At 38.2% G+C, this 27,274-nt stretch overlaps 2 protein-coding genes and 1 long non-coding RNA gene across 4 annotated transcripts in view; 2 read left to right on the forward strand and 1 right to left on the reverse strand.

Annotated features, from left to right (window-relative positions):
* GMCL1 (germ cell-less 1, spermatogenesis associated) overlaps positions 1 to 9,365 on the forward strand; it is a 51,458-nt gene extending 42,093 nt beyond the window's left edge. The window contains exons 12-14 of the mRNA XM_070480609.1: positions 184 to 329; positions 2,411 to 2,498; positions 8,993 to 9,365. Of these exons, the coding sequence (XP_070336710.1) occupies positions 184 to 329; positions 2,411 to 2,498; positions 8,993 to 9,121 (363 nt within the window). The 3' untranslated portion in view covers positions 9,122 to 9,365. The remainder of the gene's footprint in view (positions 1 to 183; positions 330 to 2,410; positions 2,499 to 8,992) is intronic.
* LOC139039516 (uncharacterized) lies at positions 111 to 14,511 on the reverse strand. 2 transcript variants are annotated; one of them, XR_011492826.1, is made up of 2 exons: positions 14,409 to 14,511; positions 111 to 374 (listed from the first exon to the last, which is right to left on the reverse strand). It is a non-coding gene; the product is annotated as an uncharacterized lncRNA (long non-coding RNA). The 2 variants fall into 2 exon arrangements; XR_011492825.1 differs by lacking the exon at positions 111 to 374 and adding an exon at positions 11,632 to 12,434.
* A 79-nt stretch (positions 14,512 to 14,590) lies between these two features.
* SNRNP27 (small nuclear ribonucleoprotein U4/U6.U5 subunit 27) lies at positions 14,591 to 21,934 on the forward strand. Its single transcript, XM_020877834.2, has 6 exons — positions 14,591 to 14,697; positions 15,670 to 15,790; positions 16,427 to 16,539; positions 17,250 to 17,329; positions 20,481 to 20,545; positions 21,540 to 21,934. The coding sequence occupies exons 1-6, from the start codon at positions 14,664 to 14,666 to the stop codon at positions 21,592 to 21,594; spliced, it is 468 nt and encodes a 155-aa protein (XP_020733493.1). The 5' UTR covers positions 14,591 to 14,663; the 3' UTR covers positions 21,595 to 21,934.
* The last annotated feature ends 5,340 nt before the right edge of the window (positions 21,935 to 27,274 follow it).

Here is a 27,274-nt window from a genome sequence, read left to right on the forward strand (position 1 = left end):
TAAACCTTTCACACGTCTTACAGATATATTCTGTGTGGTAAGTCTTAAGGCACTGACAAAATTAGGAAACCATGATAGAGGAATATTTGAAATGAATTTAAAAAAGAAAAGACATTTTGATCTTTTAATTTTTGACTTGCTAGTATGATAAACTGAAGTTAATCTTTCTCCTTTGTATTTCAGTACTGCTGGCGGTGGACAGGTTTTAACTTCGGCTTCGACCTGCTTGTAACTTACACCAATCGATACATCATTTTCAAACGCAATACACTGAATCAGCCATGTAGTGGATCTGTCAGTTTACAGCCTCGAAGGAGCATAGCATTTAGGTAGGATGAAGTTTTCCCACCCCACTCTTCCTCACTCCAGAAGAACTATAAAAATGAAATAAAACCATAATTTATTACCAACAGTGGTAGAACTTTGGTAAGATACAATATACAATGAAACGGGAAGGAAATGATAAAGCTCCATTCCTGTAAAGTGTATTAATAATCTAAAGTATAAAACCTAGATCTAATATATCAGGAAGAAAGAATGTGCTAAAATATAAATGGTATAGGCTTGATACTGGGCTTAAAGCTATTTCCTTGCTGCTAATCTTAAAAGGTCCAAACTGGAAATACAACAAGGTACTTTTATAAGAAAACATGTCTCATATTATCCTTAACTTTCTATAGGATTTCAGATGTCCAACTTTGCCTAATAGTTGAGCTGGCAATATTTTTCTGTAGAGGATGCTGACAAATTGGAAAATAGCTTATTGAACAGATTATTTAAAAGTCCTGGATTCATATTTACGTTATGTGTGTGTATGCTCAGACATGTCCGACTCTTTGTGGCCCCACAGATTGTAGCTGGCAAGTCTCCTCTGTCTGTGGAATTTTCCAGGCAAGAATACTGGAGTGGGTTGCCATTTTCTTCTCTAGGCGATCTTCCCATATCAAGGATCAAACTCTTAACTCCTGCATTGGCAGGCAGAGTCTTTACCACTGTGCCACCTGGGAAGTCATATTTATGTTACACCATACACAAAAATTAACTCAAAGTGAATCAAAGACCTAAACATACGAGCCAAAACAATAAAATAACTCTTGAAAGAAAACAGGAAGAAAGCTTTTTGATACTAAATTTGACAGTGATTTCTTCAATATGATACCAAAACACAGGCAACAATAACCAAAAAAAAAGTTGAACTTATCAAAATTAAATCATGTGCCAAAGGACACTTAACAAAGTGAAAAGGTAACCCGTGGAATAGGAAAAAAATATTTGCTAACCATATATCTGATGAATTAATATCCAGAATACAAAGAGATCTAAATTCCACAACAACAAAAAACTGATTCAAAAATGGACAAAGAACTTAAATAAATACTTCTCCAAAGAAAATGTACAAATGACCAGTAAGCACATGAAAAGATGCTCAGCATCACTAATCATTAGGAAAATGCAGATCAAAACCATAGTGAGACATCACCTCATACCTGTTAGGATGGCTAATATCAAAAACAAAAGTGTTGGTGAAGATGTGGAGAAGTTTAGGAATGTTAAAATGATGCAAACTCTGTGGAAAATGGTATGGCATTTCCTCAAAAAATTAAACATAGAATTACCATATCACCCAGCGATTCCTCTTCTGGTTATTTACCCCCAGAGAATTGAAACCAAGGACTCAAACATATTTGTATACATAGCAACATTATTCACAATAGTCAAAAGGTGGATGCAACCCAAGTGTCAACAGGTGGACAGATAAAACATAGTATATACTTAAAACAGAATATTATTCAGCCTTACAGTGGAGGGAAATTTTGACATGTGCTGTAACATGAACCTTGAAGACACTATGCTAAGTGAAATAAGCCAGTTACAAAAGTTCATACACTGTATGATTCCACTTACATGAGGTACATAGAGTAGACGAGTTTATAGAGACAGAAAATAGGATGGTGATTGTCAGGGGCTGAGGTAGAACTGGGAAATTCATGTAACTGGGTACAGAGTTTCATTTGGGGAAGAAGTAAATGTTCTGGATGGATGATGGTATTGACTACAACGGAACAGTGTGAAATGTGTTCGGTGTTAAGAACTATACACTTAAACTTGGTTAAAATGGTAAGTTTTATGTATATTTTATCACAATTAAAAAGGCATAACATAAATTATTTTTATATCCCAGATATACATAATAGCACAAGCTTAAAAATATAAACGGAATCAGTTTATAGTTTGAAAAGACTTTGCAAAGTATTACCAGATAAAAGACTTCTAGAGAGTAAGTAAATAAAAATTTAAAAATAAAGTAAAAGAATATGGAAGAAAAAAGTAGAAATTAAAGTATGGCTTATTTAATCTGCACTTTAAAAAATCATTTTTTTTTTTTGTTGTTCGTGTGTTTTTATTCTAGATTACGTTTGGCCTCTTTTGATAGCAGTGGAAAACTAATATGCAGTAGAACAACTGGCTATCAAATACTTACACTTGAAAAGGACCAGGTATGTCTGATTATTTTTCTGTTAATTTTTTATTGTAGTATTTGTCTTTTGACTCCTTTTTGAAAATTCATAAGAAGATTTTAATATTTGATTTAAAGATTGGTTTGAGAGTTTTTTGAAATTAAAGATGGAAGTGCCGTGTTCACTCATTCAGATTTACACCATTCTAGCAGAAGTGTAACTAAGACAAAAAAGAAGGAAATACAATTTGATTTGAGGAGCAGGGAAAAGTTGACAGTACGGAAATAATTATTCATCTTGAACATGATCTTCAAAAAGTTATGACTCTTAATTGTTTTCTCCATTGTGTTCATTATTGCATTTATTTATACATTAATAACAGATACCTTAAAAACAATCTGCTAAGTTTCCATAGATCCTAGATATTAAGAGAACCTAATCTGCTAGCACAGCGGGTTTCTAAAATGACAGACATCTACAGTGTTCCTAAAATTATCTCTAAGACCATTTGTTTCAATAACATACATGTATAAGTTTCAAAACATCATGATGCAAAAGTAAACCAGTTTCAAAAAATAAAATGAGTGCTGTTAAAAATCAAGGAAGTTTGTTTCTAGTAAAGCTAACCATCATTTCAAAGGACATACTGTGTTTATAAAGGTTTTGGAGCCTATAGTTTACATAAATTATTAGAAGTTAGCAGTTTTGAAAGAAAAAAATAGAAAATAAAAAGCAAAACACACATACAAAGAAGTTAGCAGTTTTCATCAGACTGAAGAGCCTGTCATAGAATATCAGAATTTAGCACTGCATGGAGCAGCCTTGGAAGTGATAGTTCTGACCTCCCTGCCTTGTATGAGAACTTCTTTAATAGCATTCTTAAGGAGGGTCTTCAACTACTTTGGAACTCTTAAGGATGAAAAACTGATTCTGTCATGTGAGGTAGTAAATGACAAGGTAGATACATAATAAATTCAAATCAGCCTCCACTGAATTTCTCTACTGGTCTCTCTCTTACCCTCTGGAGCTGCATGAACATTGTCTGTCTTTACCTTCAACTTAGAACTTCCGTAAAAAAACACTGTCATGGCCCAAAGCAGCCAGAGACTTAATTAAAAATCACCAGGCCAAGATAGTTGTATTCCTAGTGTTCCTTGATTTGTTCATTCAACAAACATTTGTGTCCCTGTTACATGCTAGTTTTATGCTAGGAGTGGAGGAAATGAAGAGAAACTTGTGTTATAAAGCTGAGTAGCACAAGAGAGGTGGGCTCAAAGAGTGTGACATTGAGGGAGATATCTCTAACCTTTACTCTGGTGTTGGGGAGTGGTTCGGGACAGCTCAGGAAAGCCTCTTCTGGACAAGTTGAAAAGTGAATGGATACCTGAACCAGTCCTCAGATGGAGCCCAGGGAGCATATGGGTCCTTCAGGGAACTGAGAGGTTTGAAAGAGGATGAGATCAGGAGTAGAGCAGGGCATGATGGGCTATGGATTGAGTTTGGACTTTTTCCTGAGATCTGTAGAGAGCTATGGGAGTTGCATATATGTATTTTATGTAGCTTATGGAAGTTTGTTATAGAAAATAAAAATAAACAGGAAAAAAAATCATACATGGTTCACTGAGAGATGACACTTTTTTCATCTCCTATATTCTTTTTCCAGAATTTTATCTTACAGTTAAACTACTTTGTAACCTGCTTTTTTTCCACTTAGTTGTATGTAGCTTTTCTTGTCAATAAATGTATGGCAACATCATTTTTTTTTGGTCTGGTAGTTTTTTTTTTAACTTATTTTTAATTGAAGGAAAATTGCTTCACAATATTGTGTTGGCCTCTGCCGTACATCAAGATGAGTCAGCCATAGGTATGCGTGTCTTCTCCCTCTCTAACCTCCCTCCCACCTCCCACCCCTCTAGGTTGTTACAGAGTCCTGGTTTGAGTTCCCTGAGTCACATAGCTAATTTCCATTGGCTGTCTATTTTACACATGGTAGTGTATATGCTCCCATGTTAGTCTCTCCATTTGTCCCACCCTCTCCTTCCTCCACTGCTGCCCGTGTCCATAAGTCTGCATCTCCATTGTTGCCCTGTAAATAGGTTCCTCAGTACCATCTTTCTCCATATATATGGGGTAATACATGATATTTCTCTTTCTGACTTCCTCCACTCTGTATAATAGGCTCTAGGTTCATCCACCTCATTTTAGAACTGACTCAAATGCATTCCTTTTATGGCTGAGTAATATTCCATTGTATGTATGTACCACGGTTTCTTTATCCATTCATCTGATGATGGACATCTAGGTTGCTTTCATGTCCTAGCTATCATATATAGTGCTTCAGTAACATTGAGGTATATGTGCCTTTTTCAGTTTTCATTTCCTCAGGATATATGCCAAGTAGTGGGATTGCTGGTTCATATGGTAGTTCTACTCCTAGTTTTTTGAGGAATCTCCATACTGTCTTCCATCGTGGCTGTATCAGTTTATATTCCCACCAACAGTGCGAAAGGGTTCCCTTTTCTCCACACCCTCTCTAGTATTTATTGTTTGATGTTGGCCATTCTAACCAGTGTGAGGTGATAACTAATTGTAGTTTTGATTTGCATTTCTCTAATGAGTGATGTCGGAGAAGGCAATGGCACCCCACTCCAGTACTCTTGCCTGGAAAATCCCATGGATGGAGGAGCCTGGTAGGCTGCGGTCCATGGGGTCGCTAAGAGTCGGACATGACTGAGCGACTTCACTTTCACTTTTCACTTTCACACATTGGAGAAGGAAATGGCAACCCACTCATGTTTTTGCCTGGAGAATCCCAGGGAGGGGGGAGCCTGGTGGGCTGCCGTCTATGGGATCACACAGAATCGGACACGACTGAAGTGACTTAGCAGCAGCAGCAGCAATGAGTGATGTTGAGCATCTTTTCATGTGTTTATTAGCCATCTGTATGTCTTCTTTGGAGAAATGTCTGTTTAGTAGGTCTTTCGCCCACTTTTTGATTGGGTTGTTTGTTTTTCTGGTGTTCAGTTTTATGAGCTCCTTGTATATTTTGGAAATTAATCCTTTGTCAATTTTTTCATTTGCTATTATTTTCTTCCATTCTGAAGATTGTCTTCCCAGTTTCTTTATGTAGTTTCCTTTGCCTTGCAAAAACTTTTAAGTTTAATTAGGTCTCACTTGTTTTTTATTTCCATTACTCTGGGAAGTGAGTCATAGAGGACTTTGCTGTGAGTTTATGTTTTATACAATGTTCTGCCAGTGTTTTCCTCTAAGAGTTTTATGGTTTCTGATCTTACATTTAGGTCTTTATAATCCATTTTGAGCTTAGAGGCATGATAATGGCAGGAAGACAGGTTACAAACTATTGCTATAATGCAAATTATCAGCAGTAAAAAAGGCATGAATTATTGGTACACACAATAACATGGATGAAATAATTAGGCTAAATGCAAGAAGTGAGACAAAAAAAAGAGTACATTCCGTATGATTCTTTTTATTTAAGACTCTAGAAAAGGCAGACTATGGAACAGAAGCAGGCAGTTGGTTTCCAGAGTGGGGAGGAAGCATCAGGAACCTAAGGACACTTTGAGGGTGATGGATATGTCTGTTATCTTGAGTATGCTGGTTTTTCAAGTGTATATACATATAGTAGAACTTACTGTATATTTTATGTAACTTGTATGTTTATACCTCAGTAAAGACCCTTTTAAAAAATAAAGAAACCAATATCCAATTTAAAAAAAAATGCTCTTGCTGTAACCCAGATCAGAAACGAGAACCTTAACTTAAGGAGGATAGTAATGGGGTGAGGAGATGTTGATGGGTTCTTAAAATTAAGGTGTGCACTTGGTAGAATTTGATGCTTAAGTGTGTGTGAGGGTGAGGAAGAAGGCAGTCAGAGATAGTACCTGGCTTTCTGACTTGGGCAACTTTTTTCCCTTATATTTGAATTATAGGAAGGAAAATGAACATGACTTGGGGGTAAAGAGATGATGAATTCCGTTTAAAGCATATTTGATTTGAGGGCACTGAGGTAAAAATTGGTACACTGGTAGATAAGTGGGTCTAGAGTTTTATCAGCAGTGCCTGGGCTAGGAATAATGATTGGATCAGACAACCTACAGGAAATTATGTTGACAATATGACAGGATGGAAACCTAAGAAACATTGGTATTTAAGGTGTGGGCAAAAAAAGTAACCTGGTGTGAGGTATTTAAGAACTAGGATCGGGAATCAAAACCAGTTGCAAGCATGACAGTACTGATGGCCCAAAAAGAATGGAAACAGTAGGTAGTATTCAGTAGCTGATGATTTACACTTGAGTTGCTTTATGTCTAAGTGAAGATTTCTTCTAGTAAGGAGTTGGACTTAAGGATTCTGGAATTTATAAATAATAGATCTATAGTAGAAATAAATAACATGAGCCTCAGAGAAGCAGAAAAGATAGAAATAAAAGAGTCTGGAAACAGATGAAAACTAGGAAGATACCACCAGTATGTCTGATGCTGTGATGTGTGAACTTCACTGCTTCCATGCCATAGTGGAAGAAGGAAAATGGAGCTTTTCTAAAGATAAAGGTGCACATATGGATATAAACTGAGCCATCGGGCAGCGTTAAAGGTTTTAACAAAGCAAGAGTTAGGTGTCTAATGGATGGGAAATGGGGATTAGTACAGTGTAATAGTCAGAAGTTGGTATGTCCATTCAGCTCCCAAGTGATAACTGCATGGCTCTCTTTCCCCAGAATTGGGTCTTTGACATACTTTCCCCCACCAACCTTAACTATATTTAGATACCAGAATGCTAATTTTCTTAAGAGTTGTGGGTAGAGAATCTTGCTTTTATCATCAGATACACACATTATCAAAGGCTTTGTCCTCAATAGACTTGGTAAATCTGCCTTGACTCAGGTTATTGCTACAGATGTTGACTAGTCCAGGGTGACTTAAGCATCTGAAGGTCAACTGTGCTTTGTTTGACATGCTTGCTCTCTGCCAACCGTGTTTGCACCGTCAGCCCAGGTGATGCCTCATCTGACTTGTCATCATATCCATTTTGTTCACCTAAACAACAAAATATCACTTTGCCCATTTTGGAGACTATAGTGTGTGTGTGTGTGTGTGTGTGTGTGTGTGTGTGTGTGTGTAACATTTCTGTTCCCTACCTTCTTTATCCAAATTTATCTTGCTGCTCCAACACAGAAGCTGTATCTAGTTGAGCCTTTGTCTGTCACTCAAATGTTCCAGTTTTAGTCCCTCTATAGGAACACATGCTTCAGTAAATAATATAAAATTCTATATTTAAACAGTACTTTATTTTATTTTTAAACAGTATTTTAAAAGTATATTCTTCGGGGACTTCCTTGGTGGTACAGTGGATAAGAATCTGCCTGCCAGTGCAGGGGGGGACATGGGTGTGATCCCTGGTCCGGGAAGATTCCGTGTGCCGCAGATAATTAAGCCCGTGTACCACACCTACTGAGCCCATACTCTAGAGCCTGTGAGCCGCAACTGCTGAGCCTCTGAGCTGCAACTACTGAAGACTGCTCTCCTAGAGCCTATATACTACAATGAGGAGTAGCCTCCACTCACCACAACTAGAGAAAGTCCACACACACAAACAAAGACCCAGAACAGTCAAATATTTTTTTAATTCTTTCTTTAAAAAGTATATTCTTTAGAATGTATAAAGATGAAACAAATGCATATTAGTTCAGAGAATATATCCAACTATTGAAAAAATAGAGGAGTTCCCATTTCAGGGCTACTGCTTATACTCTAAGGATTTATTCTTTCCACAAAAACCTGCTGGTAAATGATTCCAGAGATCTGTAGCATGAGTGAGTGAGGGTTCCGTTTGTAGCTCTCAGGTGTAGTATCAACTCCTGGCTCTAGAATCTCAAGTTGCTCTCATGTATATTGATATAACTGAACTTGAAATTGATTTTACATGGTAATGTATTTTAGGTTCCAAGAGACAAATAACTTGTTTGCATTAGAGATGGTGGGATATCTTAGACAAGAGTGGGAAGGAGCCATGCTTATTGGTGACAGTGACAACCCCCCAAGTCATTATTAATGACTCATATCAAGTATTTGCTGTACATAAAGACCATCAGACATAGAAGCCAAATGAGAAGTCTCTGTATTTCTGGGCTGTATCTGTTCATAAAATATGTAGGTACTTGATAGAAATTTTCCAGTAATGAAAATAACTACGGTTATTGGTTACTTAATATATAGCTGGCTTTGCTGAGCCCTCTATGTGCACTGTCTCATTTAATCCTAGCATAATCCTATGGAGTGGTTATTCTCCCCTTTTACAGTGAGGAAGCTGCAGTTGATAAAGTCAGTGACTTGCCCGAGGTCACAAAGCTAGTGGGTGGATTCTTGAGATTTGAATAGTGACTGTCAGATTCCAGATGCAAACTTTTAACCACCATACTAACCTTTAGTTCACTCGTTTCAACAGTTTTGTTCTCTGTTTTATTTTTATAATACTACTATTATCATTAAAGTAACAAATTTGTTTTATAGGAACAAGTAGTGATGAACTTGGACAGCAGGCTTCTGATCTTCCCTTTATATATCTGCTGTAACTTCCTGTATATATCGCCAGAAAAAAGAACTGAAAATAGTCATCATCCAGAAAATCCAGAAAACTGAAGATCTCACCAGTTGGAAACAGTAGCACTTTGAAAACTTTTTGGCCAGCTTTAATTTAATGGCCCTGCAGATATTCACATCTAAGGTGACTAACAATGACAAAGGCCTTACGAACTGTACAGATAATACAGAAGACTATTCTTATCCTCATTACATTTCTATGCATATATGGAAAAGCATTTTAAAGCCAAGAGAATATCTGTCAAACCATTTGCTAATAAAGATATCAACTCATGCTTTTTAATTTAGCATCAGTAGAAAATTGCTATAGGAAAATTTCACATTCCTCTGCAACCATAGAGTCAGTTTTCAGCTTGAACTTTGATCCTACTTAATGTTAGTGAACCTCAATAATCCGTCTGTTAGTTTCATTTTTATTTGACTAAAAGAATGCTAAAGGAATAATCTGGCCAATTATAAGTGCTCTTTCAATTGGTGTATTTAAAGCTGTCCTTAATTTTTTTTCAACTGCTCTTTATGATTCCTCCTACTAGTCAGATATTCTTCCAGTCTTTATATGTTATTAATCATTAAATTTTTTTTCATGGTTTTGAAGACTAAGCTGAGGAACTTTTATTTAACTTAAGCATTTTCATGCTTTTTTATTTTGCTTTCCTAGAATTTTAACAAGAAAAAAATCAGCTTCAGACTTTCAAATGATCTTGAATAGGGGAAGAAAATTAGTTTTATTCTGAGGATATTCCTTTGCCTTTAATGGTCTTTTCTTTGATGTTCTGTACAACTTTATCATTAGGTCACAGATTATTTATGTACCAAATATTATACTTTAAACATTTTCATATTCTGTGATCTTTGAATTATTTATTTTCAAATTTCAGTTGGGAATCCTATTTCCTACTTAAGCTCAGGACTTTATAATCTCCGAATTGAGTGCCTTTGAGTTACACATAATATTAGAAATCTCATAGTAAATGTAAATAAGGTCGGAGGATATCATATAGAAGCTGATAATAAAGCATTAATGTATAAATAGAACTTATTTTTGTCAAAAATGAGATGTACATTTTTCATGATTTATATATGTTCAGTTCTTGGATTTACTGCTATTTTGAAAATAGCCATGCTCATCATCTTTCCAGTCAAAGTGAGTACTTTTTGTGGTTAATATATATTTTTAGTATGTTTTAAGAAAAATGGGAATTACTTTTGTGTATCTGTACAAATAAATACCCATTTGGAGAAAGAATAAATAACATATAAAATGAACCAAAAAAATAACTCAGTTGAAACCAGAATTTTTTTTCCAAGTTTGATTTTTTTCTAGTTAGATTTAACTTTTAGAACTAATTGCTAGTTTTTATTCCCTAGCGATATGTCCAGAGATTCATAAATCACTTTTGTCCTTTCAAAATTGATCCTCATGGTGAATTTAAAGGAAACTTTTAAATGCCTTCCCTATCTCCACCCCTAGAACTGTAGTTTGAATGGTTTTAATACAATAATTTGGCTGTATAAAGAGACTACATTTCTTGTTTTTGTATTTGGCTATATCTCTTTCATGAGATGCTTTTGTTTTTTTCCTGTCTTATTGTAACATCAGAGATTCCTTACCCTTACATAAATTTAAGTCAAATTATTTAAATAACTGAATTTTTACAAATCTTGGGAGTAAAGATAATTAAAGCTTGAGTATATTAGTAAAATTATTTCATTTCACTTGTATGAATTAATCAAATTGGAATTATATATGGTTCCTGCCCCTTGTTTGTTTCCTAGCCAAATTGCTTACAAACAAAATAATTATTTCTTCAGTCATAAGTAAGTTGTATTCTCACTGGAGAAACCGGTAATTTTCAGCTAGTACTTCACACTGACAGTAAGATCTGTTTTTGTTTTCTTACCAAATACTTTGCATACTTTTCATTATTTTTAATTGGAATATTTTTAATAAAGTATTAAGGGTCAGCTGAAGTCTTATATGAACTAATATATATGCAGATTTTTGTGTTGGTCACCTTTTGCCTTATAACCTTTGCCAGGTCTTCTTTTAAGCTGCAAGGGCTAAAAAACAAGATTAAGCCAACTAATAATTATTTTTACTTGGCTATCAGTAAAGAAGAGGTCCTTAAGAGGAAATATTCTAGAGTTCCATGCTAAATTACTAGAGATATATATCTTTCTTTTTCAAAAAATCAATTTGGCTTGAAACTTTTAGCAAGGTAGGCAAAATTAAATGATTAGTGGTAGTCATTGGTTTTTTACCAAGCATTTAGTAGCCAACATTTTATCACATTTCAAAGTCTTTAAAGAGGATTGATTGCCATCACTAATAAGTAAATTTCAACATCAGATGTAAAAATAGGGTCACTGTGGCTATCTAAGCTAATTAAAAATAAATAGAATTTAAAATTTACTTCTTCAGTCACACTAGACACATTCCAAGTGCTTAGTTAACCACAAGTAACTAGTGGCTACTGTATTGGACAGTGCAAATATAGAGTCTGTTCATCATTGCAAAAAGTTCTATGGAACAGAGGTGCTCTAGAATATTGGACTGTTAACGTTGAAACTGTCAGGAGTTATATTCCCCTAAAGATGAACCCATGTAAAGAACAGAAAAGGATAATAAGACTGCAAATGGTAGATAACTTATCAATCACCTAGAATGATGTGTTGAATCATAACTTCAAGTAATTTGAACCTAAATCCATTAACTACATTAAAAGAAAAAAGTCACAGTAGTTTCCTCCCAGCCACAGAGTTTGCGATTCTTCTGAAAGTCCATATTTTGCCCTGCACAAGACAAACTTCTCAAGAGGGTTATGCAAGGAACCCCATGGTGGTCCAGTGGTGGACCTGGGTTCAATCCCTGGTGGAGGAACTAATATCTCAAAAGCAACACAGACCTAAAGGGGGGGGGGGGGGTATACAAATTCTCTCTTCACTGTAAAAGTCATTCACAACTCTATAAAACTGAGTGAACAAAGACTCTGTTGCTAAATCCTTTAGGTTAGATGTGGGTAAGGTTTGGTGTTTTGTTTTTTATTTTTTTTTATTTTTCATTTTAACATTTTACCACTTTGTTCTTAAAACAGCAGGCTTCTCTTAAAACTTACCTGATGACACTCCTGCTGTTTCTCTGGCTACCCCTTAGTCTCCTTTTGGGGTTCTTCTAGCTGTCTCCAGGCCCTTCTCTCTCAGCCTCCCTGAGTGGTTTCATGCACTCTCATGGCTTCAAATGAACATCTGTATTCTGATGATTCCTTTTCTGTGTGGTTGCAGCCGAGAGCTCTCTTCCAAACTCCAGATACACATCTAGTTGGCATCTCCTTTTGGGTGTTCAGAATGGCTCCTCAAATTAGGTCAAGATATATAGCCTTCACTCAAAACTTATATGACTTATCTTAGCAAATGATGTTACCATCTACCCAGTTTGACAAGCCAGAAACCTGGATGCCATCCTTGAATCTTCGAACTCTCATGCAGACATCTAAGAATCAAGCTTTTCCAGTTTTACCAATTCTCAAATTCAGCCACTTTCACCTTACCTACGGATAACCACTCTAGTGTAGGTCACTGGAGTTTCCAACCTAGACCACTGTACCTTCCTCCTCAGGTGTTTTGCACCCCCACCTCCCAGTCAAGTCTCCACGTTACCCAGCATGTACTCTAAATAAACTCAAATGTGAGTCCCTCCAGTCCTCAAAGCCCTTGAACAAACAGCTCTCTGTTGCTTTTACATCAGGGTAACTTGACCACAGCCTACAAGGCTTCCAGTCTGGCCTTCACACGTTCACTCCTTGCTCCGTAGGTCTCTACTTTTAGCCCATCTGCTCCCTTACCTCTTGCCCTGGCACATGCAGTCTCCTCTGCCTGGACAATCTTTCCCTGTCCCCACCACAAAAGTCACCCCACTTGACCTGGCTAATTTCTACTCATCCTTAAGGTCTCATTTAGACATTATTTCCTCCTGGACACATTCCTTGAGAACCCTTCCCCTGAAACAAGGTAGGTATCCACTTCATGTGAACTCCTAGTATCTTGTTCTGCCCCTCTGGTGCATCTTGATACTGTTTACTTGTTTGTATCCCTCAGTGGACTGCAAGCACTCAAGAACAGACTTGCTTTTTTCATTGATTAATCCTCTGGTACAAGACTTCCCTGGTGATACAGTGGATAGTAATCAACCTGCCAATGCAGGCAACATGGATTCGATCCCTGATCCAGGAAGATTCTACGTGCTGTGTAACAACTAAGCCCGTGTGCCACAAGCACTGAGCCTGCCTGCTGCAACTACTGAAGCCCGAAAGCCTAGAGCCTGTGCTCTGCAACAAGAGAAGCCACAGCACTGAAAAGTCCGCACACCTCAACTAGAGAGTAGCTCCTGCTGGCTGCAACTAGAGAAGGCCCGTGTACAGCAACAAAGACCCAGCGCAACCAAAAATTTTAAAAGTTAAAAAAATTTTTTTTAATCCTCTGGTACTAGGTGTGCAATAAATGTTTTTGTGAATAATTGTATTAATCATGCCTTTTTAATTGCTTACATTTTCTGGTGTTTTGACATCTGGGGCCTTGCCAAGACTGCCCTTCCCAGGACTAGCTAGTTCTGCGAGATAGCAAATGAGTCCCCTTATGAGTCTGACTTTAGTATGTAAGCCAGCCAGTGGGAAGCCCCTACTCTCCTATCACCTCCTTTATCAAGCTCACAAGTCAAGGCATTATTCCTCTGCCACAGATCCCAGGGCCAGGTACCAACAGCTCTGGACAGCCCTTAAATCTCAAGGCCCGCTGATCAGTCTTAGAGAACCTGCTTAGCCTGCTTCCCAGCCTCTGCTATTCCCTCCAACAAAACTCAACAAAAGCTCTCAGCCATGCTTTTTTTCCCCTTGCTCCCTCTGCCTCCTGACCCGCCCTACTGCATCCCCGTATGGACTTAAAACTTTGCATATGGTAAGTTTAGATTGGTTTGATATGAATTATTTTTTGCCTATGGTCAAGATAGTCGGAAAGAATAATGGGGGCGGGGCGGGGGTGAGAACTGTGTTAGGGTGGTTTATATATGGCTTTTTCCTTATATTTCTAGAATAACAGGGAGCAGAGGCTTCCCTGGTGGTCAGTGATAAAGAACCCGTCTGCCAATGCAAGAGACAGGATTTCATCCGTGGGTCGGGAAGATCCCCTGGAGGAGGAACTGGCAACCCACTCCAGTATTCTTGCCTGGAGAATTCCATGGACAGAGGAACCTGAAGGGCCACAGTCCGTGAGGTCGCAAGAGTGGGACACGACTAAGCGACTAAACAACAACAAAGCACATTCTAATGCCCACCTCGAAAGACGGGAGAGAAGATAGTGAAGCCACCAGGAAAGGGGTTGGAGGAGCAGAGATGACAACTCTGTTCTCGACGGAACCTCTGGGCTCGGATGAGGCGGTATCAGGTTGGGGCAGCCTCTCTTCTTTAGAAGCCGGAACCCTGGCGAGTCGTTTGGACGTTTCCCAGTCGGCGGTGAAAGCTCGGTTCCCGGCCCTCCCGGAAGTTGTTGCACAGCCGTTTCCGGGTCGACTTGTACTGGAGGATTCCAAATGGGTCGCAGCCGCAGCCGCTCCCCACGGAGGGGTGAGTGTAGAAGAGACTCTGAGGGTCTGGGGCTCGGGTGGAGATTCGTTTTCACGTTGGTTCCCAGTCTAAGGGCCGCGGACAGGGGGGAACCTTCTCTTCTACGGAGAAGAGAGGTGGTCTGTTGGGAACGAAGACCTGGGCCCTACACGCTTCAGCCCTCCGGTTTGAAGGCAGTCTTTTACCCAACTGGGGTTTGGCAGACTCTTTGTCAGCTTCCTGTAATAACTTTTGTTGTACTTGTGGCTTGGGAATTTAGAGTCAGGCCATGGTTCCTCCAGTTTCTGGGTGACCGAGTGCAAGTCATCCAGCCCTCCTGCGTCCGAATTCCCGTAATTAGACATCTAGGGTAAATATTACCTTTTAAAAGCTAACATGAGAATGGATGCCACACTCCGTAACGCTCAGCATGTGCTGCCGCCAGGTTCTTGAGTGCTCAGGGTTTCCTCCCCAGTTTACAGTAGGGAAATCGACGTTTAGGAGTTTGCGTTCAGGGTGCTCACCTGTTAATGACTTCTGGCCCCAGCCCCCTAAAGGGGGCAGTGAGAGGGGAAGATTTCACATAGAACCTCGATTCTGCCCCCTCGTTGGTTTCTGTTACCTTCAGCTAATCAGGGTTTATCTTAAACGTTAAATGAGCCCTCGAACCACAGAGGACTATTGAGCACTTGACAAGTTCTCAATCCGAATTGAGAACTGCTGTTTAAGTGTCGAACACACCGGTTTTCCTTGATTAGTGCGGATAAAAAGAATATGTTTATATATATATAATATATATATATATATAAAATGCATGTTGAAATGGTGGTGGTTTTGGTTAAATCTATACTGTTAAAATTAATCTCATGTGTCTTTTTTTACTTTTTAAATGTGACATCTAGAAATGGCTTGCATTATATTACTGTTGGCCGGCTCAGCATCCAGTAGATGTTTGAAGTAATTTTCGACTCTGCAATTTTGTGTTTTTATTAGAGCGTAGGCGGTCTCGGTCCACGTCCCGGGAAAGAGAACGCAGGCGCCGAGAAAGGTCCCGGTCCCGGGAGCGAGATCGGAGAAGAAGCCGCTCTCGCTCCCCACACAGAAGGCGTTCCAGGTAAGTGCAGCGGAGCAGAAGTTTTACCACAGCTGCGCAGTCGCTGCCCTTGACTTTGTTGTTACCAAAGGGACTTGCGGTTTCATGACATCAGCGGAACTTTATCCCACTTTATTCTAAACCTAACATTCCCATTGGTAAAATGGGGTTGATAACAATCCACATGGTAGAGTTGCCTTGAGGAGTAAATGAGAAGTCATACATGAAAAGCACTTAGCAGGAGTAAGAAATAAGCGTTTTGTATATTATAGTCTTATTTTTTTATAAACTTTTGGTGATAATAGTTTAGTCAACCATATAATCAAGAGTGTGAGATCTTGGAAGAATCTTAGAAGTGGACTCTGATTCTTAATAACCATCAAACACTTTTGGTTTTCTTTTTTCTGCCTTACAAAAACGTTTTTAGCCTAGCTATACTGAGTGTAACTGATAATTAAACAATAAATAATTTTTTGTTAATAGTCAGGGCCTAGGCAGAACTTTCTTCCTCATTCTGCTTTGGGGAACAAATTCCTTTCTCTGGAATCCGGCTTTTGTTCAGCCTTTACCTTTCATGCACTCATGTTTATCTGTGCTCGTCAACACAAGTCACCAGGTATGTCTCTGTTTCTGACATCTTTCCTTATTAAATATTAGATCTCCAAGACGACATAGATCCACATCTCCTTCCCCTTCTCGACTGAAAGAAAGAAGAGATGAGGAGAAGAAAGAAACAAAAGAAACAAAGAGCAAAGAACGTCAGATAACTGGTAATATTAGATAAATAACTGTAGGAAATGGACAGCCTTGTTTAGAAATTCAATTATAAAATTAAGTATAATTTTTGAACACTTAGCTCTTTAAGTTTTTGACAGTATTCATTAGGGGCTCCCCCAGTGGCTCAGTAGTAAAGAATCTGCCTGCAGTGCAGGAGACACACGTTCAGTCCTTGGCTTGGGAAGATCCCTTGGAGGAGGAAAAGCAACCCACTCTGCTCTTCTTGCCTGAAAACTCCCATGGACAGAGGAGCCTGGCGGGCTACAGTCCATGCCATTGTGAAAGAATCAGACACGACTGAGTGCACACACACACTGTTCCACTGCATATGGTTTTGAGATTTTGTTTTAATTGTACCCTAATTACTAGTTATTTGGTGCTCTTGATACAGGAAGGACAGTTAAAAACATGAACATATTCTATTTTGGAAGTATCTTCACTGTCTGATGTTGAAGGTGGTCCTTCCTAAAGATGCCAAGCATATCCTTTTAAGCAGTCTCTTACAATGGAGGATGGAGACCACACTTCTTCCTTGCACCTTAAGTTATCTTCTATCCAGTTTGAGGGATTTTTCATTAAATTCAAGTCTTTAGCTAATTGTTTAGTATATTCTCTGCTGGTAAAGTGGAACAGCTATTAATTTATTGCCAGTTCTCTTTTTTATGTATAAAATTAGTTTAAAATGTATCACTTATTTTTGTAGAGGAAGACTTAGAGGGCAAAACAGAGGAAGAAATAGAAATGATGAAGTTAATGGGATTTGCCTCCTTTGACTCCACAAAAGTAAGTAAAACATGTAGCCAGTCAAGTATTCTTAATGTGAATTGATCTGCCCCATTTTTCAATATTCTTTTACTATCACTTGTAATTTCTTCCAATGATAACAAGTTTATTCTGTTAGAAGACAGTAACTATTTGTGTGAAGGGATTTGAAAGCAAAGGAAGTTGTGGGCTGCCATTGAAATTTAGGGAGTATTTGCTTGGGATATTTGAATTAGATCTTAAAGGGCCAGTAGAGGTGATCAGACAAAGAAGAGGAGGAAGATCATTTGAAGTAGAGGGAAAAGCTCACAGAGATGCCCTGTCAGCGTGAAGCAGCATAGAGTATTAGAGGAGGTTCAAATTCAGTGACTAGAGAAAGGGTGTTGATGGGCTGGTGACTATAGATGGGGCTAGAAATAGAGGTAGGAGGCAAATCACGGAAGGCTGATATCCTTAGCCATACTGAGGAATATAAGTTGATTATTTTGGTGATGAGAGGAAGCAATGGTTTTTAAGCAAGGGAGCAACAGAATATATGTATGTTTAGAAAGATGACCTGAGACCTCATGGAGGACAAACAAAAGACTGGGAGAACTGCCCAGTCATGCAGTGAAAGATGATGAAGGTCTGACTTGAGGAGAGAGGCTGGAATACTGAGAACAATTCAGAAGCAAGAGTTAGTGGTGGTGGGAATGGAGGTGAGTAGTCAGTGATGACTCTGAGGTGTCAGGCTGATAGGGTTAACCAAAGAAAGGATTGTAGGAAAGGGAAGTGCTATGAAACAGAATGAAAAGCAGCTGCCAGATAAAGATAGCGTTGCAAGCTGCATACATATCTCATAACTCAAAAAGAGGGATTGACAGGAATTTGAATGCTCTCTAGCCCTGACCATCATATTGAGAAGAATAAGGAGGTGGGGAGGCAAAAGAGCAAAGGGTTGTGGAGTGGGAGGTGGGGTAGAGAGAAATAGAGCAAAGGGGAGATGGAGGGAGAGAGGAAATTGAATGAAGAGAGAAGGGAGGAGAGAGAGAGGAAGCTATTAAGAATAGACAAGGAGAGTGTGTGTGGAGAGAAAATATATTTTTAAAACTTTCTTTATAGAATTTTAAGTCCTTTTCATTTTGCAAGTAGAAGTTGCAGTCTCTGAGGAGGGGTGTCAAAAGTAATCCACTTCCCCTAATCTTGTGTTCCATTATGTCATGAATGGAGTGGGGTAATCGCAGATGCTCTAAGAGCATATAACTAATGTTATTCTGTAGGATTCCCATGTATTTTTTAAATGACAGTGTGTGGCCTAAGAGGAGTACCAGAGGCATGACTGTTTTGAGGTGAGAAAATTAAGACTGAGCTTTTTGATTCTCACAAATGGTTATGTGAACCCCATTTTAAAATTTAATGCAATTTCTCTATCAGGTTTTTTTCTTGACTATACCAGTTCCTTGTTTGCTATTCCAATGAGGGTTTTGTAAGTAAACTGGTTTATTAATACGTATATTGGATGAATAAAAATATTTTCAAAATGAGACAACTAAATTTCACTGTTTTTAGAAGAATAGTGAAGGACCTTATTAGAATTCCTGGTTTTTTGTGGGTTTTTTTGGTTTTACTATTGCCTGACATTATGTTTAGAATTCTTGAGAATCAGATGTAAAGATGGAGCCATTACTTCTAAATGTAGTCTGTGCTGAAGATGGTTGTTTATAAAGGAAAAATTAGGTGAGAATTTACAGATTCCATAAAAACTATGGAATACCACAAGAACAAATGATGTCAGTTTTTTTTTTAATGACATCGACAAGGATGTTAATTCATACGCAGTTGGCTTCAGGACTGTCAGTTATAGTTTCTCAGCTCATTTGTATTTTTTAGTAATGTGTATCTTGTAATATTTCATCATCATTCTATGGTGGAACCTCTTCAAATGCCAAATTAGTCACTTATTTTCCCTTCTATTTTAACATTCTAAAAAATTTCAAAGTTGGTTTTGTTTATTTATGGACAAATTTTCTATTCCAACATGAAAAGAGAGCTAAAAAAAAAAAAAGAGCTGAAAATATACAACTCTACAAATAATTTTCAAAAATCAGTTAGCCTTCAGTAATTGAACTTAGTAAAAAAGATTAATGGACTTTCCTGGTGCCTCAGTGGTAAAGAATCAGCCTGCTAAATGCAGGAGACTTGAGTTTGATCCCTGGGTGGGGCAGATCCCCTGGAGAAGGAAATGGCAACCCACTCCAGTATGCTTGCCTGGGAAATCCTGTGGACAAAGGAACCTGGCAGACTATAGTCCATGGGGTTGCAAAGGGTCGGATGTGACTTAGTGACTAAACAACAACAGTGTGATGTTACACATGGTGATCCTGTAGATGTTACCATCATGATTAGACATCATGATAAATGGAGGGTAGAAAATGAGGGAATTGTTAGGAAAGCACAGTTAACATTCTGTGGGAGTTAGAGATGAGAGCTCTTCCTAGCAGCTGGATCATTTGACGTGGGCCTTGAAGAATGCACAAGAACCAGACGGTTGAAGATTGGATGGGAGTTAAGAAGGCAGTTTAGGCATGAGGAACAGAAAGTGGTGAGTTCATTTTGCTGAATCAGAAGACCCATAAAGGAATTAATGAAAAAGAAAGTCTGAGATACAAGTGATACAACATTAGTACCTGTTACCCTGATTCTTGATTTAAAAATCAAAATTTCAAAGCCTATGCAAGAAATGGGATTATATACGAATGGTGACTGATTTGAGAATCCCATCAGTTCAGGTCATAAGTTAAATTTTTGTGACTATGAATTTTTCTAGAGGAGATACCCATAACTTATATTTGGTTTTGAAGAATGCTCTGACCAGAAAAGGTGAGGCTCTGCTACCTACTTTCCCTGCATGCCTTGCACATAATACATATGAGTGTTTGTTGGTTTGAATATTGGTATTTGCTTATATGTGACTAAAAATGTGAACAGAGTTATAACACTTGGAAGTTCCTGGGATATCATCAGGATCTGAAAATTCTTTCAGTCATTGGACTACGTCATGCTTAAATGAAATCTTGCCATTAAAGAGGTCTGTGGAATCCAGCTCTTTGATCAAGTCATTAACTATATTCTTTCTCTTGTGTGTTGTTTGTTTGTGTCTGTGTTTTGGTTTTTGTTTCTTGCTTTTCTCCAGGGGAAAAAGGTGGATGGCTCTGTAAACGCCTATGCCATAAATGTGTCTCAGAAGAGAAAGTATAGGTATGTAGAGCTGCCATTATTACGTTTGAATATTATATTATAATTATATTATTAAATTATATTAATTTAATTATATGCTCGGGAAAGAATTGGTTTCAGGATAATCATGTTTGTAGGAAATGTAGCTGTTTTCTATACAATCCCTTACTTTAGTGAGGTTTCCATATTTTTCCTTGATTTAATCTTCCTTGTTTATATTGTTGTATGTTAAAATAATTTTAAATTTACCTGTGAACCAGAAACTATTACAGAGAAAGGTTAGTTGGCTTAAATATTTTAGATTATAAGTAGTTCTTCCTTCAAAATAGCATAATCTCAAGTCTTTAGACTTTAATTTCATTAAAATTATAGGTTTTAAAATAGATTCCTCCTGAATTATCTATCTAAATTGATTATGTAAGGATTTCAACTATAAATACCTTTCTGTTAAGTATAGGCATATTTTATTAACACCACAAAACAAACCAATCCATACTTGAAATCTCAGCCCTTGATCAGGAAAGTCAAGACATCTTCAAACATTGTCTTTTTCTCTACATTTATCACTTCAGTTAATTTAGACTAATACTTCAGTTAATTTAGGAATATGAATAATGTGATTTGAGACTGCTGTGAGTTAAAATACTAGAATCAACAATCCACTGTAAAATTACCTTCAAATAAGGTCTTATGGGGAAAACTAGTACAGTGTGTAATCAGATTTGCTTGATAGGTACCCATTTGAAACTCTTCTCTGTTTTCCTTAAACTTGGTAGTTGTTTAGTGTTACTTAAATATGGATTTTCAATTGATTTTTTTTTAAGTCTGTAGAATCTTCCCAAATAATACTGAAATATATTTCCATACTTTTGTTTAGATTTTGACTTTGAATACTTATTGCCCTAGATGTTGCCATTTTAGAAATAGTTTATAGTTTTAACTTCTGAAGCATATGATTATTTCTTTTATAAAACAAACCCACAATTTTTTTAATAAATAAATTTTCTCATCGTAGGCAGTACATGAATCGAAAAGGTGGATTCAACAGACCTTTGGATTTCATTGCATGAGCTGAATTGTTGAAGAATGATGTTTTTTCCCTCATCTTAAGAACAGTGGATTTTTGTATTTAATATGCATCAAAAACAGGATCACAGTCCTTCCTCCTTGTAAAGTAAGAAAATTTTATTTATGATGTGTGTAGTTCACTTACCCTGCCTCAAGAAAAAAAGTTAAATATTACATTTTTTTCCTTTAGGAAATATCATTTGGGGCAGTCATCAACCCCATTTTTTTGTCCTTATTCCTATGGAAACTGTATATGTTTTTCTCTTGGATGTTCTTTATGACTTTTTAAAATACATAAAAGTGATTTGGAAGTAAGTTTCTCAAATAAAGCAATAATTTCTACCCTTTCGTATTTGACATTTTTATAACTAGAAAAAAAGAATCTCCCTACACATTTTCTTTTTTCATACATAGATTTAGATATCATGATTCTTCATAGGTTTAAAAATTAGAATATTGAAAAAAAATATAACTGGATTTTTTGTGTCTTCTGTGTTTTTTGCCCCCTGCCCCAATACCATATTTCCCCAGTTGAAAAGCAATACATGCTTATTCAGTTCAGTTCAGTCACTCAGTCGTGTCTGACTCTTTGCGACCCTATGGACCGCAGCACGCCAGGCCTCCCTATCACCAACTCCCGAAATTTACCCAAACTCACGTCCATTGAGTTGGTGATGCGAGCCAACCATCTCATCCTCTGTCGTCCCCTTCTCCTCCTGCCCTCAATCTTTCCCAACATCAAGGTCTTTTCAAATGAGTCAGCTCTTCGCATCAGGTGGCCAAAGTATTGAAATTTCAGCTTCAACATCAGTCCTTCCAGTGAACAACCAGGACTGATCTCCTTTAGGATGGACTGGTTGGATATCCTAGCAGTCCAAGGGACTCTCAAGAGTCTTCTACACCACAGTTCAAAAGCATCAATTTGTCGATGCTCAGCCTTCTTTATAGTCCAACTCTCACATCCATACATGACCACTGGAAAAACCATAACCTTGACTAGATGGACCTTTGTTGACAAAGTAATGTCTGCTTTTTCATATGCTGTCTAGGTTGGTCATAACTTTCCTTCCAAGGAGTAAGCGTCTTTTAATTTCATGGCTGCAATCACCATCTGCAGTGATTTTGGGGCCCCCAAAAATAAAGTCAGCCACTATTTCCACTATTTACCCATCTATTCGCCACGAAGTGATGGGAGCGGATGCCATGATCTTAGTTTTCTGAATGCTGAGCTTTAAGCAAACTTTTTCACTCTCCTCTTTCACTTTCATCAAGAGGCTCTTTAGTTCTTCACTTTCTGCCATAAGGGTGGTGTCATCTGCATATCTGAGGTTATTGATATTTCTCCCGGCACTCTTGATTCCAGCTTGTGCTTCTTCCAGCCCAGTGTTTCTCGTGATGTACTCTGCATATAAGTTAAATAAGCAGGATGACAATATACAGCCTTGACATACTCCTTTTCCGATTTGGAACCAGTCTGTTGTTCCATATCTAGTTCTAACGGTTGCTTCCTGACCTGCATACAGGTTTCTCAAGAGGCAGGTCAGGTGGTCTGGTATTCTCATCTAAATAAAAAACACCTTGGGAGAAATCAGAAGGTAGGGGGAAAAACCAAAAATCACCTATAATCTACCCCCAGAATGTTAACATTTTGGTATTTATATTTCCAGGCTCCTATGGGTGTTTATTTCTTGCCCCTAGCCAAAGAGATCGGATGCTGCTTTCTTTGCTGATCCTTTTTCTCCCATGTAGTGTGAACATTTGTTAAATGCTCTTATAAATTCTTTGGAAACTTAGGTTTTAGTGGCTACTTGTTTATACTGTAATTCATTAACTAATCTTTTATTGGTGAACATTGGCTTCCCTTCCAAGATTTGCTGTTATAATTAAAGCTATGAGTAGATTATTTAGGAGTAAGGGGAAAAAAAGCAAAACACAACACCCATGAAGTAGTATCCCTGTTGCATGTATCTTTTTGTACTTGTTGCCTTATTTGCTCCTGTTTAGTTCTTGGAGGTGGCATTGCTGGGTGAGAGAAAGGTGCATGCTTTACCCTTGATGTGCATGCTTAGGCTTTTGATACATGTGTGGTTAGAAGGCTAATACCTAAGCATCACCAGTAAAGTATGAGCATTCCTGTTTTGTATACGTGTACCAATATTGAGTGTTTTTTCTTTTTTTAAGCTTCCAGTCTGATGGTTAAAATAATGGTATTTGGTTTTGTTTAGCTTCTAAGGAAGATGTATGTTTTTAGAATGTATTAGCCATGTATATTTCTTTTGTGAAATACTAATTTCAAACCTTGGCTCCATTTATCTTTCAGCAAGCTTTTCTTTTTCTTATTTGAAGGAGTCTCCTTTTCTAATGACCATTACCTATTCTGTTTCCTGTCTCACTGATATTTGAGGCTTTGTGGCTAGATTTTTAATTTGGGGGGGTGCTGGGTGTTGAGTAACCAATATAAACACATGGAACACAATATGATGAGCTAACTGTATCCTTTTGGAGATATTCCATGAATACATAAGCATATAATTTATATGTATATGTGTCTTTTATTACTCAAATTTAAGCAAACTTTACACTCGATTTTGCACCTATTTTTTCACTTACTACCACGTCTTAAGATTGTTTCTTATCAGAGTAGGTAATATTCAGTTCAGCTCAGTCACTCAGTCACATCTGACTCTGCAACCCCATGGACTGCAGTTCGCCAGGCTTCCCTGTCCATCCCCAACTCCTTTTCTAATGATTTTATTTGTTTTATTTTTGGCTGGGCTGGGTCTTTGTTGCTCTGCAGGCTTTTCTCTAGGTGCGGAGAGTGGGGGCTACCCTGTAGTTGTGGTGCATGGGCATGGGCTTCTCTTGTGGCGCACAGGCTTCAGCAGTTGTGCCTCTGGGGCTCCAGAGCACAGGCTCAATAGTTGTGGTGCACAGGCTTATCTGCTCCACGGCACATGGGATCTTCTCAGATCAGGGATCAAACTGTGTCTCTGTCATTGGCAGGTGGATTCTCTTCCACTGAGCCATCAGGGAAACCTTATTGCCTCTTTTTTTAAGGGTAGCAATTATAATTCGTTAAATGCGCTACATCAGCTGTACAGCCTGTAGTACCCACTGCACAAGTGTCACTACCCCAAGCAGTTGGGTTATTTTGCTTAGACTTTTTGCCAAATGAGTAGATTCCCATATCCTGACCATCCAAAATACAGCCTATCTGTAAAGTATCTGTGATAAGGACTGTTTCTGACCACATTTGTGCACATCTAAAGAAAAGCACACCCAGTTGTCTTATTGGGAAGCTAAAATTTCTGGAATGAAATAATATACTCCAAATCAAACAATGGGTATTTAGATTGTCATTTTAGTGTGGTGTTCGGTATGATTGTCATTTCAGCACGCTAACTTGAGATCCTCAAGGCAGCATACTTTGTAAAGAAATAATCTGAGAATACCTAGTAGAGCAATAGGTTCACTCTCTGTGAGCTAACACCAAAGAAATGGAAGAGGAAGAAATCTTTAAAGATCTAGAGATGAGATCAAGTCTTGCTTGGAAGGAACTTTTATCCATCAGATCATCTGATTCTGTAAGAATAACAAAGATGGAGCATTCTTGTCTTCTTCTAACAGGCTGCTCCTCTCAGAAGACATAAATTCTGCCAAATCTTCTAAGTATCCAAATGTCAGAGTGCTCCAGGGCCCAACCCCTAGACTCTCCTGTCTGCCTCTGGTGAGTTATCCCTTCACAAAGCGTCAAATGTCTTCTGCCGTGGCTCTCCATTGTATACTTCTGGCCTTACTGTTTCACTGAATTCCAGTCTTGTACATGCACTTGGATTAGTAGGCACCTCAAATTTAAGATGAATTGACTTCTCATTTCCCTGCCCAGTCATCTTCTCTCAGGCTTCCCCATCTCAGTGAGTGAACTCTCCATTTACACCTTTGCACAGAGTGAAACTCCCTAGGCTCATCCTTCGCTCCTCTCTTTCTTCTGTGCGGCACATTTGATTCATTAGAAATCCCTTCAGCTCTAAGAGAGTATATTTTGAATCAAACCACTTTTCCCCCCCATATTTATTGGGATATAATTGACAAATGCAAGTTTAAGATATTTAAAGTGTATATTGTGGTGATTAGATGTACATCAAATCTGACCATTTTTCACCCACCTATACTAACAGAAGCCATCTCTAATAGATTTCCTTCCTTCCCTTCTGCCTCAGTTTATTCCCTACCTAGCAGCAGAGTGAACCTTATAAATGTACATCTGGTCATTGCTTCTGGCTCTGATGGCTTTCTATCATTTAGAGTGAAGACCAGTCCTTACTGTGGGTCAACACATCTGTATAGTTTGGACTGTGGCTTCCTGCAGCCTCACCCCTTGCTACTGCATGCAGCCACACTACTTGCCTTTTTGCTGTTCCTTAAAAATAGATATGCAAAAAAAAAAAAAAATAGATATGCATCTACCTTAAGAGTCTTCCTACTTGCCTTTCCTCCTGGAATGTCCCTCCTCTCCCTCCTCCCACCTCTCAGATTTACATGGTTAGCTTCTTTATATTGTTCAGGTCACTGCTTAAAATAAGGTCATTCCTGACTACCTTGTCCAAAACAGCAGCCTCCCCTTCCCTCTCTATCCTTTTACCCTGTTTTACTCTTTTTTATTTAGCTTTTTTTTTATTTTATTTTTATTTTTACTTTTTAGCTTTTTTAAAATTGAAATAAAATTCAACCTATTAAAGTATATCATTTCAGAGACTTCCCTGGCGGTCCAGTGATGAGGACTCTGCACTAACTTGCAGGAACTAAGATCCCACAGGCCCCATGTGGCATGGCCAGAAATAAATAAAAGTATACCAGTCAGTGGTTTTAGTATATTGACAGAGTTATGTATTTATTGCCAGTAATTCTAAAATATTTTCATCATCCCCAAAAGGAACTCCATGCTCATTAACAGCTGCTTCTCATCCCTCCCCATCCATCTTACCCTCCACCCCAGAAACCGCTAAATGTACTTTGTCTTTAAAGGTGTATCTATTCTGGACATTTTCATGTAAATGGACATTTCAAATGGATGGAATCACACAATATGTGACATTTTGTGTCTAGCTTCTTTTGCATAGCAGTGTTTTCCAGATTCATTCATCTTGTATCATAAACAGTACTTAAAGGGCTTCCCAGGTGGCTCAGTGGTAAAGAACCCTCCTGCCAATGCAGAAGACAGACTTGGGTTCAATCTCTGGGTTGGGAAGATCCCCTGGAGGGGGAAATGGCAACCCACTCCAGGATTCTTGCCTGGAGAATCCCACGGACAGAGGAGCCTGGCAGGCTACAGTCCATAGGGTTGCACAGAGCCAGACATGACTGAAAGGACTTAGCACACACACATCCCTTTTTTATAGTTTATAATACTCTGTTCTGTGGATGTGTGTGCATGCGTGTGTGCATGCTCAGTCATGTCCGACCCTTTGCAACCCCATGGATGTAGCCAGCCAGGCTCCTTGTCAGTAGAATTTCCCAGACAAGACTACTGGATTGGGTAGCCATTTCCTTCTCCAGGGGATCATCCAGACCCAGGGATCAAACCCAATTCTGTCTCCAGCATTGGTAGGTGAGTTCTTTACCACTGTGCCACCTGGGAAGCCCCCACATGTCACATTGTAACTTATAATTCATCAGTTGATG

The sequence above is a fragment of the Odocoileus virginianus genome, chromosome 2 (assembly GCF_023699985.2).
Source record: "Odocoileus virginianus isolate 20LAN1187 ecotype Illinois chromosome 2, Ovbor_1.2, whole genome shotgun sequence".
NCBI lineage: Eukaryota > Metazoa > Chordata > Mammalia > Artiodactyla > Cervidae > Odocoileus > Odocoileus virginianus.